This window comes from Phycodurus eques, chromosome 22, assembly GCF_024500275.1.
Source record: "Phycodurus eques isolate BA_2022a chromosome 22, UOR_Pequ_1.1, whole genome shotgun sequence".
Classification (NCBI taxonomy): Eukaryota; Metazoa; Chordata; class Actinopteri; order Syngnathiformes; family Syngnathidae; genus Phycodurus; species Phycodurus eques.
The window spans coordinates 7,515,499-7,529,580 of record NC_084546.1 but is presented as its reverse complement, the minus strand read 5'-3'; the positions used below and the strand labels follow the sequence as shown (position 1 = coordinate 7,529,580).

Sequence of the window (14,082 nt, the reverse complement as noted above, 5' to 3'; positions counted from 1 at the left end):
CAAACGGCGTTGCAATGCAATGGGACAGGTATGCTTCGTCTATGTGGAAGAATAAAATGGGGGGAACATTTTCTCACTTGGTCCAACTTTTTCAGAGCTTGATTCTGGACCAGTCTGGACCTAGATCAGCAGCACGGGACACGTGAGTACCCTCAATTCATCACGTTTGCATCTGTATTTTTATTAGCGGTATCAGGATATAGTTAACGCTGACACCGTGCTTCTCAGCACAAGTCTGCTTCCCATATTGGTTGAAGAAGAGGAGAGCGCTACTATAGAGGGCGGCATGGCAGGTAGGAAGCAGAACTGTCCGGACGGTGCACATGAAAAGAGAACTTGAGAGAGGTGTTTGTTTACGGCTTCTCACATCTGAGTGCGAGTTTCACCACCCACACACCTCTTCTGCCAGGGACGGAGCAGCCCAGCAGCATCAGTGCAACCACCTTGACTGACTGTCAGCAGTCAAGCATGTCCTTGGCACAGAACGGCCAATCAGAGAGTCGCGTGACATCAGATCCAAAACAATTGCAAAACAAAAAGGACTCCAATGGGATGAATAAGAGAGAACTGGTAAGACTATCCTCACGCCCAGTCAACATCTTTCTTTGGGAATGAATGTTGTGACAAAGGGAGAAAGTGACCAATAGCTGGAATGTCATTTTCCCATTCGTGTTATCATTAATCATCCTGTTATCAATTAATTCAAAGTGCTATGAGAATAGTCTTGGTTTTTTTTTAGGGAAAAAAAGTCATTGTTAAAAAGAGAATTTTTTTCAGGATAAAAAGTGTTCTAAAGATAAGTCATATTTCGATAGACATGATGGTCTTATGAGAATATTTCAACAATACAACTTGACTTCCAGACTTCTGTCACTTAAAAAAATAGGACTACTGTACATTCTAAAAAAAATATTGCGAAAGAAAAAGAAAGCATGACACGATAAAAAAAAAAAAACACAGGGAGGCATTAATGGTTGTCCTGGACCTGCAGGAGTCACAAGGCACGGAAACCACACAAGATCCAAAGATGGAGGAGGCCCAACCTGAGGCTTGTGCAACCACTGAGAAAGAATGTATTTATCACATTAACAGGAATTGGTTTAATACAAAAGTGTGATTTGTGAGGTAATTATCCTACTTATTTCGTCTCTAGCTGAGTCGTCTACCATCTCTGACCACAAAGACTCGTGCGGAGAGGATAAGAACAGGTAAGACAACCCATTGTAACACAAACATTTCCATCCATCACTTATGCTTTTGTGCGGACTAGTTGCTTATTCTAATTGCTCATGTTCGCCTTTGCAGCAGCCTGTCGCCCAATGACAAGGAGATTGAGGTGTGTTTTAGCCAGAAACACATTTTGTCGTAATGAGGAATCGTTGGCATGTAAACCTGGGGTGCAGCCGTGAGCATTTTTGCTTCCTTTTGTCAGACCGAGTTCCAGCGTCTAGCTCTGGGCTTTAAGTGCGACATGTTTACCTTAGAGAAGAGGCTCCGGCTGGAGGAGCGGTCGCGTGACCTCGCCGAGGAGAACGTCCGCAGGGAGGTGTCCAGCTGCCAGGGCTTGCTGCAGGTCAGTGGGGTTTAAAAAAATGTACCTTCTTCGATCAGAGGGGTTTCAACTGCGATCCAGAGGGAATTTGCGGCACGCTGCCTGTCTTTAGCGGCCCGCGGCAGATACTATTGTTGTTTGACATGATCTGTGTGGATTACCTGTATTGCATTTAACTACTCGGGTGGCAGACAGGAGAAGAGAAGTTTTCGCTGCCTTGTTTTCCACCAATCACACATCATTCGGTAAGACGTCACTTGGCATACTGCAGCGTCTACTACTATAATTGATAATAATGCATTGGTTTTAGTCTTTCTGGAATTGCAAAAAAACTTTAACTGAAAGAGGAACAAATACTTGCAATGTGTGACACAGAGCCAATTATGTGCAACAAAAAGCTAAACTGAGGCCTTGACAGCCATGCCAAAACTGTTCGTGAACTAAGAATAGCACGTGAACAGACATGGTTTTTATTTGCGAATTTAGTTCAAAAACTAAATTATTCATACACCACATCATTTATAAACCAAGGTTCCACTGTATAATAAATACTACATAAAAACAATATCATTGCCTTGCATAGCTGTACATACACTGACAGATTGGTTTCAGTGTGTTCAAGGTGAAATATGTCAAAGTAACTCTTGCATCTTTTTTTAATGCAGTCCTTGGAAGCAAAAGTTTGGACACCCCTGTATTTGATCATGTCATTAACATGCCATGTTCCTCCCAGGCTCTGACTCCTCTATGTGAGGATGACAACCAGTCAATGGAGATCATTCACAGGCTCCAGAAGAATCTGGATATCCTCATCCAGTCCATGACCCGAGTGTCTAGTCGCTCTGAGATGCTCGGAGCCATCCATCAGGTGTGCGTGTATGTGGAACGAGCGAAAGATGAACACGATTTTTAAAATAATCTTTGGGGTCTCGCCAGGAGAGTCGCATTGGTAAGGCGGTGGAGGTTATGATTCAGCATGTCGAGAACCTGAGGAGGGTGTACACCAAGGAGCACGCCGAGCTGCTGGAGCTCCGGCAGACGCTCATGCAGAACGAGAGGTCGTTTGGCTCGCACTCCGACAGAGGTAGCTTCCTTTTAATACGTACTGAAAATGAACCCGATCTGTACACTGAGACGAGTGTGCCTCTCCCCAGATGAATTCCGTGGCAAGAAGCCATCCACGACACAATACTACAAGGTCCGATCTCACATGATCGCAACATTCTCTCGTACCTGTGTCTAATGTCTCCTTCATGTGTTAATAAAGTTGTGATGACTTCATTTTCCCCCTCATGCATCCATTCAGTCATCAGCCCGGCGGGTTAGCATAGCAGCAATACCTCGCTCTGGTGGAGGCAACATGCACTATGACATGGTGAGGACAATATCAATGCTTTGCTCATCACACCACCTCATTTCTTCATTTTTCTAGAAAATAAAAGCATGGAAGATCTATACTACAGTGGTGCCTTGAGATACAGTACAAGTTTTTGGGGGTTTTTTGCTCCGAATTGCGGGCAAAGAAAATTGAGATACGAGCACTGTATAGTGGCATTGAACTCAACTTGCTTGCCCTAGGATAGTTCATTGAGGATTTTTTGCATTCCATTTAATTGCCATTGCTGGATGTGTTTCTAAAGTAAACGTCGAGTGCTATTTTTCGAATTTAAAAAAACACATTACACAAATGTTTTTTGGGAGGATACAATGGTTTCATGACATTTCCATTCATTTCGATGGTGAAAGATGATTTGAGATGCAAGTGTTTTTGAGTTTTCTGAGCATAGTCATGGAACAAATGGAACTGTTATTTCAAGGCACTACTGTACTCACAGAAAAATTGGATGTTGGGTTTCGGGTGAAATTTCAGAATGAACCTAAAATGCACTCGAAGGTGAGATTTGCCGTTAAGCTTTTTGGTAGAGAACAGCATGTTGTGGGAAATGTACTGAAACATTTAACAGTCGGATATGTGCATTCAAAAGCTTAAGAGAATGTCAAATTGAGTTCACCTCAAGGTTAAAGGGTGTTTTAGGTGCATCCTGAACTTTCACCTGAAGGCTCACGAAAACCTTTTGAGTAGTGTAGTGTACTGTATTTCTATCTGAGGTGGTTTGTTTATGATACTGTACAGTTCTTGAACATTTCATCCTCAAATGCAGACCAAACAACAGAACGGTGCAGAAAGTGAAGCAGAAAGACTCACCAGGAGATCTCCATGGTAAGTGTCCAATAATGTCCTATAATTGTCACTTAGATCTCTTATGTAAAGGGGAAGCCATTCAAGACACTTTAAATGACTTGTGTATTGTACGCCATAGTGGATCGCTAAACCCGTTTATCCCCCCACCCCCTCACCCTCCATGTTGATAATGGTGGTTTTCAGGAATGTGGCAGGGAAGAACATGGCACGCCCCCCACTTAAACGCTTTGTTAGCTCTGCCGCCTGGGTTGACACTGAAGAGCCCTCTGTCATGATGAAGGGGTAAGAAAGGTCTCGCAGTTGCTGGCGATGTATAACGATGGTAGGTGAGGGAGTCAATATTTCAATTCGGGGTCAAAATGAGCTTGTAATGGTAATTGACAGCGATGCATCCAGCTGCACAGTGAAGCGTGTGTCCAGAAGTCCTGTGTTGCGTGTTTGGCTTTGGGCATCAAATAGTGTTGGTACAAAGAGAGAAAATGGTAATTACGTGATGTTTTGAAGTGAGAATCTCATAAATGTCTGCATGTGTCCCCACTGGCATTGGTGTTCCTCTGCGATTTTGCAGATTGTTTTATTTATTTATTTATAAAGCAAATGTTTCATGGGTTTATGCGTGAGTGCCTGACCCGCACAGCGTGCCCACAGGACGGCGCGCAATAACTCCGACCCCCAGCTGGCCGACGAGCCGGACGAGCCCGTGCCGGAGAGGAGGAGGTCCAGTCTCAGTGAGCTGGGCAGCAAACTCACCTCCCTCATTCTGCCTCTCAAGACGTTAGTCCATCTCTGTATGCACAACTCTGGCTCACTGCGGCACTAATTTCTGCAAGCTTATTGAAGACAATGGAAGAGTTCATCATTTTAACTTCTTCAGAGCAATCCAAATTGTGATATTTCAATTATTCATTGAGATTGAACAGCAAAGCCGCTTTATTCAGTCTTGGCTGTTTTGGTCTGAAGCAGGGGTTCTCAAACTTTTTGGGCCCAGGGACTATTTTTCCAAGTAATTACTACCACGTGAACCCCTAAATGAAATGGGAATTCAAAAGATAAGATAAAGTTACAATATCAAATTCATATTTTTACAGGGGGGGGTGTAATGTTACGAGAAATTTTTTTCAAGAAAAAAAACTCTCAATCTTTACAAGAACAAAGATGGGACCACCTCATTATCCTAATGCCAAACCAAACCTTTATGAATGTGTTGAAAAGTCATAATCTTAAGGATAAAGTTGGATTTTTTTTCCCCATACATATTGCAGTTTAACTCGAGAGTCATATTTTAACAAGTGAATTTCAAAAATACATTACTGTAAGACAGTATTATGTAATATCCATCCATCCATCTTCTACCGCTTATCCGAGGTCGGGTCGCGGGGGCAGTAGCTTTAGCAGGGACGCCCAGACTTCCCTTTCCCCAGCCACTTCATCCATCTCTTCCGGTGGGATCCCGAGGCGTTCCCAGGCCAGCCGAAGGATGTAGTCTCTCCAGCGTGTTCTGGATCGTCCCCGGGGTCTCCTCCCGGTGGGACGTGCCCGGAACACCTCACCAGGGAGGCATCCGAATCAGATGCCCCAGCCCCCTCATCTGGCTCCTCTCGATGTGAAGGAGCAACGGCTCTCCTCTGAGATCCTCCCGGATGACCGAGCTTCTCACCCTATCTCTAAGGGAGAGACCGGACACCCTGCGGAGGAAACTCATTTCGGCCGCTTGTATCTCGTTCTTTCGGTCACGACCCACAGCTCGTGACCGTAGGTGAGTGAGGGTAGGAACGTAGATCGACCGGTAAATCGAGAGCTTCGCCTTTCGGGTTAGCTCCTTCTTTACCACAACGGATCGATACAAAGTCCGCATCACTGCAGACGCTGCACCGATCCGCCTGTCGATCTCCCGTTCCATTCTTCCCTCACTCGTGAACAAGACCCCAAGATACTTGAACTCCTCCAATATTATGTAATATTGTTCTGCAATTAGGTTGTAATATTTGTATTCTGTAAAAGAAAAGAAAAGCCTTTTGTTTGGAAAAAAATAAAAAAATAAATATATAGGACTATACTGCATTCTCGGCGGGGAACTACAGCTTTTGTTGTAAAAGAAAATAGTTTTGTATTCCTGTACGAATGCCTTTCTGTTCTCATTAAAAAAAAAAAAAAAAAATTAGTGATATGTCACAATCATCAGAGCTTTTAATTGGCCAAAAGCTAAGTTAGGGAGGAGTAATTGGTTTAGTGTGGGACAAGCCGAAAGTTGCAATGTTTGTTCTGTTGCCGCGCCAGTCCCTATTAAGCGGGGATATACTTTTTACAACAGACAACATATAAGTTTATCTCTGCTTTAGACAACGCTTGAGCAACCTTATGACGTTAGAGCAATTATCGCCACGCCACGCAAAGCGTTCAAACACTTTCTGACTGGAAGGTTTTGAACCAGTTTGTAACACCACCTAATGTCAGGGTCAATGCGCTCCAGATAACGTGAAAATTCCCGACCTTTTGTGGGCAGAGTGAGACGCAGATAAAGGAAGACTGATTCCGGAAGAGGGCGGATCATTCTGGCGAGATTCTTGTCGAATGATCTCCACTGCACTGAAAGTCTGGTATATGAATTGTTAATTTTATAAAATTGAACACATTCAAGGCCTGATCATTGACTCTTTCCATGAGTTTATTAACAAAAGAACTGGAAAGAGCTTCATGAATTAATTAATGATTTTGCAGACCCCCAGTTTGAGAACCACTGTAAAGTAAACTCCTACATGAGGGAAGTCTTCCATTCTGGACTTGCCCCTTGTTATTTGGGCTCGGCATTGCTTTATCAAATTATTGTTTTTGCTCCTTTTCATTGAGCTCTTGTCTGACTTGAGGTCAGCCTTATGGAAGACTTTGTGGTGTCTCAAAGTCATGCATGGATCTCAAATTCTGTCTGGGTTTTCTGATTCAAAGCCTCTAACTCTTTCCAAGTGTTATTTCAAAAGCAAATCTCAGCTGTCTTCTCTTCCTAGCCCTCCTTCCGCATCCTTCAGAAGTCAGGATGAGCTCTTTGTAATGCTGTAAGTGTGTAGCGGAGGGAAGACAAAAAGCGGGCAAAAATGCATGCAAATTTGTGTGTGCTCATAATGAAGTGGCAACATTTTCTGCTGTTTTTCCCACCTGCATGCTTCAATTCCCCCATGTTAAACACTTCATTCTGCTGCTGACACTGTTTCAATTATGCTGATGAGTCTTTTTTTTTTTTTTTTTTTTTTTTTTTTTAAAACATCTCTGTCATTAAGCTCTCGACTGCATCAGATTATCATGCAACCATGATGCCTTTCTGCAATCAGCGTCTTCATTTCTTTTGCCATATTTGTTTACTGAATACCACATTTCCCCATCTCGTCCAGTCCAAGCTTCTCATCCAGCCCGGCGTCTTCCGAACAAGGACTGTCCCAGTCTTTGTCCCACAGCTTGACATCCACCCGGTCAACGGCAGCCGCGGTGGCCCGAGGCAGCAGGGCACTCTGGCTTTGGTTGGCCATGGTGCTGCTCCTTGCAGGTAAGCTCACTTTCAGTTTTGAGGACCCTGCACTTAACTGTGAGTCAAATTTGATCAAAACTTTGCGTTCCCACCACATTAGCACAGGATCCTGCAGACACATGCGTCTTAATATTTAATCCAAACAAAGTGCTACTGAAAAGCTTACTGACTGGCATGGGTTTCTCTAACCCATTTTTGTGGGTGCTGAAGTGCCCCTAAACTGAATCCCAGCACATCTAAACCTCTGATCTTTTGAGTTGCCCCCGCTGTGCGTGCGCAGTAAATAAACGATGTAATGCTAATGCAGTCTCCTCCATTAGGTCTCCTGGCCCTGTTGGCCAGCCTTGTGATGCAGCCAGCAGTAGACGCGGCCCCCGTAGGCACCGGAGACTCCTGGATGACCATCCAGCAGCTGCTCTGGCCTTACACGGGCCTGCGGCACAATGGACAGCCCCCAGTTTAGCTCCCAATTTTGGACCTGGGGTAGATGGTGCTACAGCTGTCAGCCTTCTCCAGATTTGCCCGTGCACTTTGGAAGGTTGGTGAGGAATGTGTGCCGCACTGAGGAAAGAAAACTGTCAGACGGTGCTTCAAACTTCCTCAGCCAGGCCTGGAGGGGTGGTTAACCCTGATTGAAAATTTTCCCCGTCACGTTTGCCGAGCTAGTCTGAGTCTCCGCGTAAATGCGTGTTCAGAAGAGGGTGTTGCACTGACTCCATTTCGTCGCGACTCAACATCCTTCACATGTGGTCGCTTTCAATCAGTATTTGCCTGCTACCTGGATCCTTAAACATAGAGCTTCCATGTTGCTAGTGCACATCCTCGAAACCTTAGCACAATGCATTGTTCACGGACAGCTTTTTAAACTCACTTAATGCACTTGAAGGTAACTGTTCTATTTATGTCCTTGCCAGATGTTTTATAACTTTTTAAAGATGATCAACACTGGTCATAAAACATTTAAGTGTTTTTAAAACTATATTTATGAATACTTTTTGAGTGAGTGATCTGTGAATTAACTGTGACAATCTTGACACCAGTTACCCCCCCTTTCTTTTCTTTTTTTTTTTTTTTTTTTTTTTTTGCTGTGGTTGTCACCGTATTAATATTTTGTATGTTCCAAAGATGCTTAAAACTTTGCATAAATAAAGTCGCTAAATCTACAATAGAATGTAACGTGTGTTATTCTGCACAGGATTAGCAAAACATGAGTGGCCTGATGGCACAGAACAGACTCTGAACAGTGTCCACGAAGAGGAAGTGGGTCTCTCGGGTCAGACATATCCCTTCATGGCTCATGTTGTCCTGCAGCATGTGGATGAAGGTGGAGTGAAACTCGCTGTCGGGATGGTGGTCCGCACAGAAGACCTCGCTCGTTTCAGTTATCTCCAGCTTCTGGAATCTCTGAGCCCCCACGAGGTAGAGATTCCACAAGTCTTCGGGTGCCGGGTCGGGGCCCTGGTGCTCACAGACCTTGACACGGCAAAAATGTCCACCATCATCATGACATAATTTCCTTCCTTTTTGTTTCCTTCTCTGCGCAAATGGCAAAGCATTAACTGATACATGAGGTCGTCATGACGGAATGTACACGAGAGGACCCACCTTTATGACGATATGTTCTGGACCGCATTGGGCGTTCCATTTACTCCATGAGAAGGCGCAGACTGACGCGAACAGGGCCATCTGTTCATAGACAACGTGTTCCATAAGTGGGTCCTTTAGACAAAAGAAGCCACAGATTGTATATTTTATGAAAAATGAACCAAATGGTAGTGTGAAAGTCATATTAGACATAGGAAAACTGTAAACAGGACTGACGCAGTTAGGGCTACAATCTACTGTATTTACAACTCCAATGTGAGGGGAGATGTTAACTTTTGGCGGTGTGCAAACTTTAAATGGACTCACAGGCCAAAACTTTAAGGTTTAAAAAAAAATAATAATAAAATAAAATAAAAAGTGGGGGTTAAAATGTGTATGGAAAACTAAATATTTGATTTACAATCATTGCAATAAAATAGTTTACAGTATGTATAATTTACAATAATTTAAATACAATGCAATAAATGGATAAAGGTTAAATGAACAAATATATTTCAATCAACCAATTTTAGGAGGAAAAAAAACCTGCAAAAAGAATAAAGTAAATATTACGGTACTGAAATTGAGTACTTGGTGGGCCAGATGAAATAATGAAGCGGAGCTGTACTTTGCCAATGGAAGCTTTTTTTTTTTTGTTTTTTCCCCCCCCCTGATTTGGAGGATTTACATTCAAGCCTTTTAACCTGTATGGCTACAATGACACCATGGATGTTCTAGCTTTTGTACGACGACAAATCTAATGGTCCCCTTAGACGTTTTGAAGTGGGAGAAGGCGGCAGATGGCGACCTTGCGGCAAGAAGTGACAAATTTGTCAGTGTGCTCGTTGACAAAGATGTTGATCCCCGCCTTGAGCATGGCCTGCTGCAGGTCAGGCGCGCTCATCCACTTGTTGAAGAGGTCAGTGAGGCCCACCTCTCGCTCCGATTGCAGCATGCACTGATTCCCCTGGAAAACAGACACAAAAACCCAGTTACAAACTACCTTCCTCCTCCTCAGCGTTCTCTGAGACCCACCTGGATGGTGATGCAGAGGTCAATGAGCGCCCCGTTGATGCTGAAGAGAGCAGAGTCTTTGCCCACTGGTCGCAGCTCCCAGCTCCGGAAGGGAAAGTTGGCGTAGGTGTGCTGCATCAACACGAAGGGGTAGAAGGACTCCATCTTGAAGGAGACCTTTGCCACTCCTCCCTCCCCCTCTCCATCCCCCTCCCCTTCCCCCTCCTCCTCTCCCTCTCTCTCTCCCTCCTCCTCACGCACATGCTTACGGTAAGAGAAGCCACTGATACCGTCCATCCTCCAAAACTTGCCTGTGGGACGAAAGATCACAGAAAAATCACCTAATTTAATGTGCAAACTTTGCTTATTGTTAGTGACTTGGAGTAAATGTGTTAGGTTAATTCAGTTGTATTTTACTTTTCAGTACAATACATTTGCATTTAATCCTTTACACCACTATTTGTTTTCAAACATTTATTTAGGTATCATTTTTATTCTGTGCAATCAATTTGAATTGATTCATTATTGAAATAAAGTTTGTTTCCCCCTATATTTAAACAGTGTTAACGTTCAAACTGTGAATAATGTTGTGGTAACAAACTTTGAGGATCACTGCTAGAGGACGTGATTGGACGAAATTGGTCAGTCTCTACCTTCTGCATCCCAACGACCCACAAGAGGGGTTTCTAGGAAAACCACCGCATCAGGGACGTTCACAGACAGGCCGACAAGTGGGGAAGCGGCTTCCTCATCTTCTGTTTGATTTGACTTCTCAGCAATAGACTGGAAAACTTTCAACCCTGCGTCCGACATCTATAAAACACTGCAAGTACTGTAGCATAGTTGATGGAAAACATCTTGCAAATTCACCTGAAAGTCCAATATCCCGAACTTTTAGTGAGTCGTGTATGTTTTTTTTTCACCTTTCGGATTTCCCAGCCCTTGACCTGATAAGATTGCGGTGGAAGGTGGAACAATTCATAGTAGAAGACTCCACCCAAAGGCGTGTACTTCCTCAGGTCCACCGCCTCGACGCCCTCGCCGTAAACCATCAGGTCATCATCCGGGGGCGGAGGAGTCGCTTCGGCTAGATGGGAGGTGAGAAAAACAGCTTTGCCTAAACTTAAACATTGCACTTTAACTTTTGGAAGTGTATTTTGGGATCTGAAGTGGATCAGGCTTACCTACGAGAACCTCCACCTGCGTTACGATCTGGCCATCTCCATCCTCTGCATGTTGCATACTGGCTCTTGACAGTTGACTTTCTGAATGCTACACTTAAACAAAAATCATCAACTTTACTGATTTTGAATGATATTAAATTCAACAAGTCAAACCATGCTAATAAGATTGAGAGTGATTTTTGTTTTTGTTTGTATAGACAATTTTTCATTACTTTCTTCAAAGTCAGAGGTTTACATACAGTCAATTGAATCTGCCAATAAAACAACTGGGGCAATCCCAGATGATGCCATGTCTTTCGAGGTTTCTGATAGGTTTATTGACAACATTAGAAACGCACCCTGGAGCAATTTTATGATCAGAAGTTTAGAGGTGCTGAGCTCCTTTGTTTTGACTTATTTTTTTAAGGAAGGGTGTGGTTTTGGAGAGGGGTAGGTTAAAGGGAGTCTGTGCTCTAACCTTAGCCCCTTCAGACTCTGGGGCCGGCGGCACTTCCTCTTCCACAGTTTGCTCCTGCTCTTGCTCCTCAGCGGGCTTGTCCTCCTGCGTCTCCTCCTGTGTCTCTTCTGCCTCGTCCCCCTCCTCCGTCACCTCCAGCGGAATGTCTTCGAAAAAGGTGCGCAACCTGGAAACCATAGGGCAGGGAATTACAAGAAATTTAGGTAATGGTGATGGGGATTCAATAGACCTGGGAGGGGCAATGGTTGTTTTCATGTGTGTCATCCTGGACAATGTAGACAAGTGGTCATAGTTGGTGTGAAGGATCCGCAAGGCGATGTTGCTCGCCGCGAGCTGCTTGGTCAGCTCGAAGCCCATGCCCACTCCCTCAAAGGTCAAACACTTAAACCTGAGTAAGCGTCACACGTATGAATGAATATTGTACATTTGTTTTCCCCCATCCTCAATGACTTGCCACCCGGTACCTGGGATTCCTCATGAGATTGGCCCACAGACACAAAGTGGTGTTGTCGTCTTTAATCACAGCCTGCATGTTGCCGGTCTCTGTGTCAATGCTGTTGCTGGCCCCCTAGAAATAAACCCGAAACACTTTTGTCGATACTCTTCCAGAATTGGATAACGATATACCTGTAGCTGAAGATTTGGGGGTGCAGGGATCCCCCATGCAACAATATAAAGCCCACTATATCTCTGCAACCCACTGGAATTTATCTATCTCGCCATTCATGCAGCCATTGTTGCCTTTAAGGACAGTCTGAAATCATTACTTTGCTCACATAACTAAGGAGTTGTTTTTCTAAATGTCCTTAAGTTTTTTATCCATCCAGCCCTCTGTCCATCTCATACCACAATATTACAAACAGTATGGTCTAATCTACACCACTGACCACAAAATTAAACAATGTCAAATGAATACCTGTCCAAACTGAGTATTATTTAGCATTGTTTCGACTGGATTTGTGTAATTTAGGCATAACCTGAGGAGCCCAAGTGCACCTTGAGGATATCAATGTTGGTGTTGAGAATCTTGGCGTAGACGATATCCTGCAGATGCAAGAGCGCCTCTTGGTATTTGGGGATGTGTTCCTCATCAGTCACCTCCCTGAGGAGTGTTGCCAGCTCTTCGATCAGCTGCCAGTGACACAATAACTGCTCTAAATAACATAGGGACGTGTTGTAGTGATATTAAAAAGCACTGCAGACCTTTAGAGCGACATTACACTGCTTGAGTACAGTCTTGACGCTGCGCTCAGGGTCATCTCTCCACAAGCTGATGAACGTGTTGATTTCCTGCTGCACTGCCGGGTCTGGAATGTCACTGCATTGCATGTATTTCTCCCACTGTATGGACACAAATGACTCAACTGAATCCATGTGGGTATTAAACTTTGAATGTTGGAAGCAACACTTACAGCACACTTCTTCAACCACATTATCACTGTTGGGTATTTCTATTTCCGATCTCAGAGATTTTATTTTTATTTTATTCCTCAATTGAGTTGTACAGGGTATAGGTCACATTCATGGTGGAAAAAAAGTCTTCTTAGTTAATTATATATCTTGGTCTCTATTTTGTAGCAAAAACCTGGCCTTTGAATGTGGGTGTGTAAACCTTTTTTTTTTTTTTTTTTTTAAATATCCACTGTATGTGACATACTCCACTTCTGGTTGTAACACACACCTTGGACATTTGTGCAACATCATTTTTATACTTCATCACAGCCAAATAATTCTGGTCCAGAAGGGAGCGCAGTTCCCCCAGCTCACCGCCCCTGCGTTTGCTGTCCTTTAAGAAAAAACAACACAAATTTAGGGATTTAGCAAAGCATACATAGCTTTGTTATTAGAGTACCTTAGCCTCGAGCCTATCCAAGATCTCCTGCCGTCTTTGTCTTTCCAACCGTTCCTGTTCTTCTCTCTCCGCTTGAATCCGGGCCTCCTCTGGACAGCAAAAAAAAAAAACGGATTACATTTGGACACCTTCATGTGTTTATTAATAAGTTTGGAGGTATTTAAAGACCTTCCTCTCGCACTCTTCGCTCCTCCTCCTCGATCTTCAGCCTCGCCTTTTCAGCTTTGGTCAGCTTGGGACCCTTTTTACCCTGGAATACATAGCAAATTACAGTATTGAGGCGTATTTTGAAAAATGTGGCTCTGAGACTGCTAGTCACAGAAGATGCACGCGTGTATAGGCGAAGGTCTAAAATAACGGCAAAAATAATAGTGTTGGGATTACCTTTTTCTTGGGAGCCTTTCAATTCGGTCACACGAGATTTATTTTTTTTGAGGAGGAGGAATTAAAAAAAAACATGCAATTACAGATAGAAAAGAAGTATTACACATTGCTATCCAGGGGTGGGTCAATTGTTAGGCGCATTCAACTCACCATGACGACACACTGGTATCCGTTTGTGAGGAAATAGTTCATAGAAAATCAACAGTACATACATTCAAAAACTGTCAAAGCTTGAGTTAAGTCGTTCACATTGTGCCACAAAATGAAAACAAACAAAAAAAAACAGCTTTTCCTTTTAAGTCGTTCGTTACCAAATTCGACACTTCCACGCTAGA

At 43.6% G+C, this 14,082-nt stretch overlaps 2 protein-coding genes across 10 annotated transcripts in view; one reads left to right on the top strand and one right to left on the bottom strand.

Annotated features, from left to right (window-relative positions):
• Positions 1-9,527, top strand: part of lrmp (lymphoid-restricted membrane protein) — a 25,568-nt gene extending 16,041 nt beyond the window's left edge. For 2 of the 6 annotated variants that reach the window (XM_061667416.1, XM_061667411.1), the window contains 16 exons: positions 96-142; positions 229-293; positions 410-570; positions 992-1,073; positions 1,154-1,208; positions 1,306-1,336; positions 1,433-1,573; positions 2,286-2,420; positions 2,489-2,636; positions 2,707-2,750; positions 2,859-2,927; positions 3,715-3,773; positions 3,939-4,037; positions 4,404-4,529; positions 7,139-7,290; positions 7,593-8,422. In XM_061667416.1, coding sequence (XP_061523400.1) covers positions 96-142; positions 229-293; positions 410-570; positions 992-1,073; positions 1,154-1,208; positions 1,306-1,336; positions 1,433-1,573; positions 2,286-2,420; positions 2,489-2,636; positions 2,707-2,750; positions 2,859-2,927; positions 3,715-3,773; positions 3,939-4,037; positions 4,404-4,529; positions 7,139-7,290; positions 7,593-7,735 — 1,557 coding nt within the window. In that variant the 3' untranslated portion in view covers positions 7,736-8,422. Of the gene's footprint in view, positions 1-95; positions 143-228; positions 294-409; positions 571-991; positions 1,074-1,153; positions 1,209-1,305; positions 1,337-1,432; positions 1,574-2,285; positions 2,421-2,488; positions 2,637-2,706; positions 2,751-2,858; positions 2,928-3,714; positions 3,774-3,938; positions 4,038-4,403; positions 4,530-7,138; positions 7,291-7,592; positions 8,423-8,467 lie in introns of those variants that run through there. The other 4 variants (XR_009767525.1, XM_061667412.1, XM_061667413.1 and 1 more) reach the window with 4 other exon arrangements.
• On the bottom strand, positions 8,308-14,082 carry dnai7 (dynein axonemal intermediate chain 7). Of its 4 annotated transcripts, none has more exons than XM_061667419.1 (17): positions 13,898-14,082; positions 13,748-13,762; positions 13,532-13,613; positions 13,364-13,452; positions 13,193-13,297; positions 12,715-12,852; positions 12,508-12,642; positions 11,976-12,079; positions 11,512-11,899; positions 11,055-11,142; positions 10,794-10,957; positions 10,524-10,683; positions 10,132-10,181; positions 9,892-10,002; positions 9,665-9,823; positions 8,878-8,991; positions 8,308-8,745 (listed from the first exon to the last, which is right to left on the bottom strand). In XM_061667419.1, exons 1-17 carry the CDS (start codon positions 13,937-13,939, stop codon positions 8,470-8,472), a joined length of 2,220 nt encoding a protein of 739 aa, XP_061523403.1. In that variant the 5' UTR covers positions 13,940-14,082; the 3' UTR covers positions 8,308-8,469. The 4 variants fall into 4 exon arrangements, with proteins under 4 accessions (XP_061523403.1, XP_061523404.1, XP_061523402.1 ...); XM_061667420.1 differs by having other exon boundaries at positions 8,878-8,958; XM_061667418.1 differs by having other exon boundaries at positions 9,892-10,181; positions 11,512-11,677; positions 11,741-11,899.

Bases quoted from the DNA above. Each gene is read 5' to 3' on its own strand.
- dnai7 (XM_061667418.1), bottom strand. From the start codon at position 13,939: ATGAACTATTTCCTCACAAACGGATACCAGTGTGTCGTCATG. The intron at 13,453-13,531 runs GTCTTTAAATAC...TTTGCTGTCCAG, and splicing joins GCGAAGAGTGCGAGAGGAAG to AGGAGGCCCGGATTCAAGCG. The intron at 13,298-13,363 runs GTACTCTAATAA...TTTTTCTTAAAG, and splicing joins TGGATAGGCTCGAGGCTAAG to GACAGCAAACGCAGGGGCGG.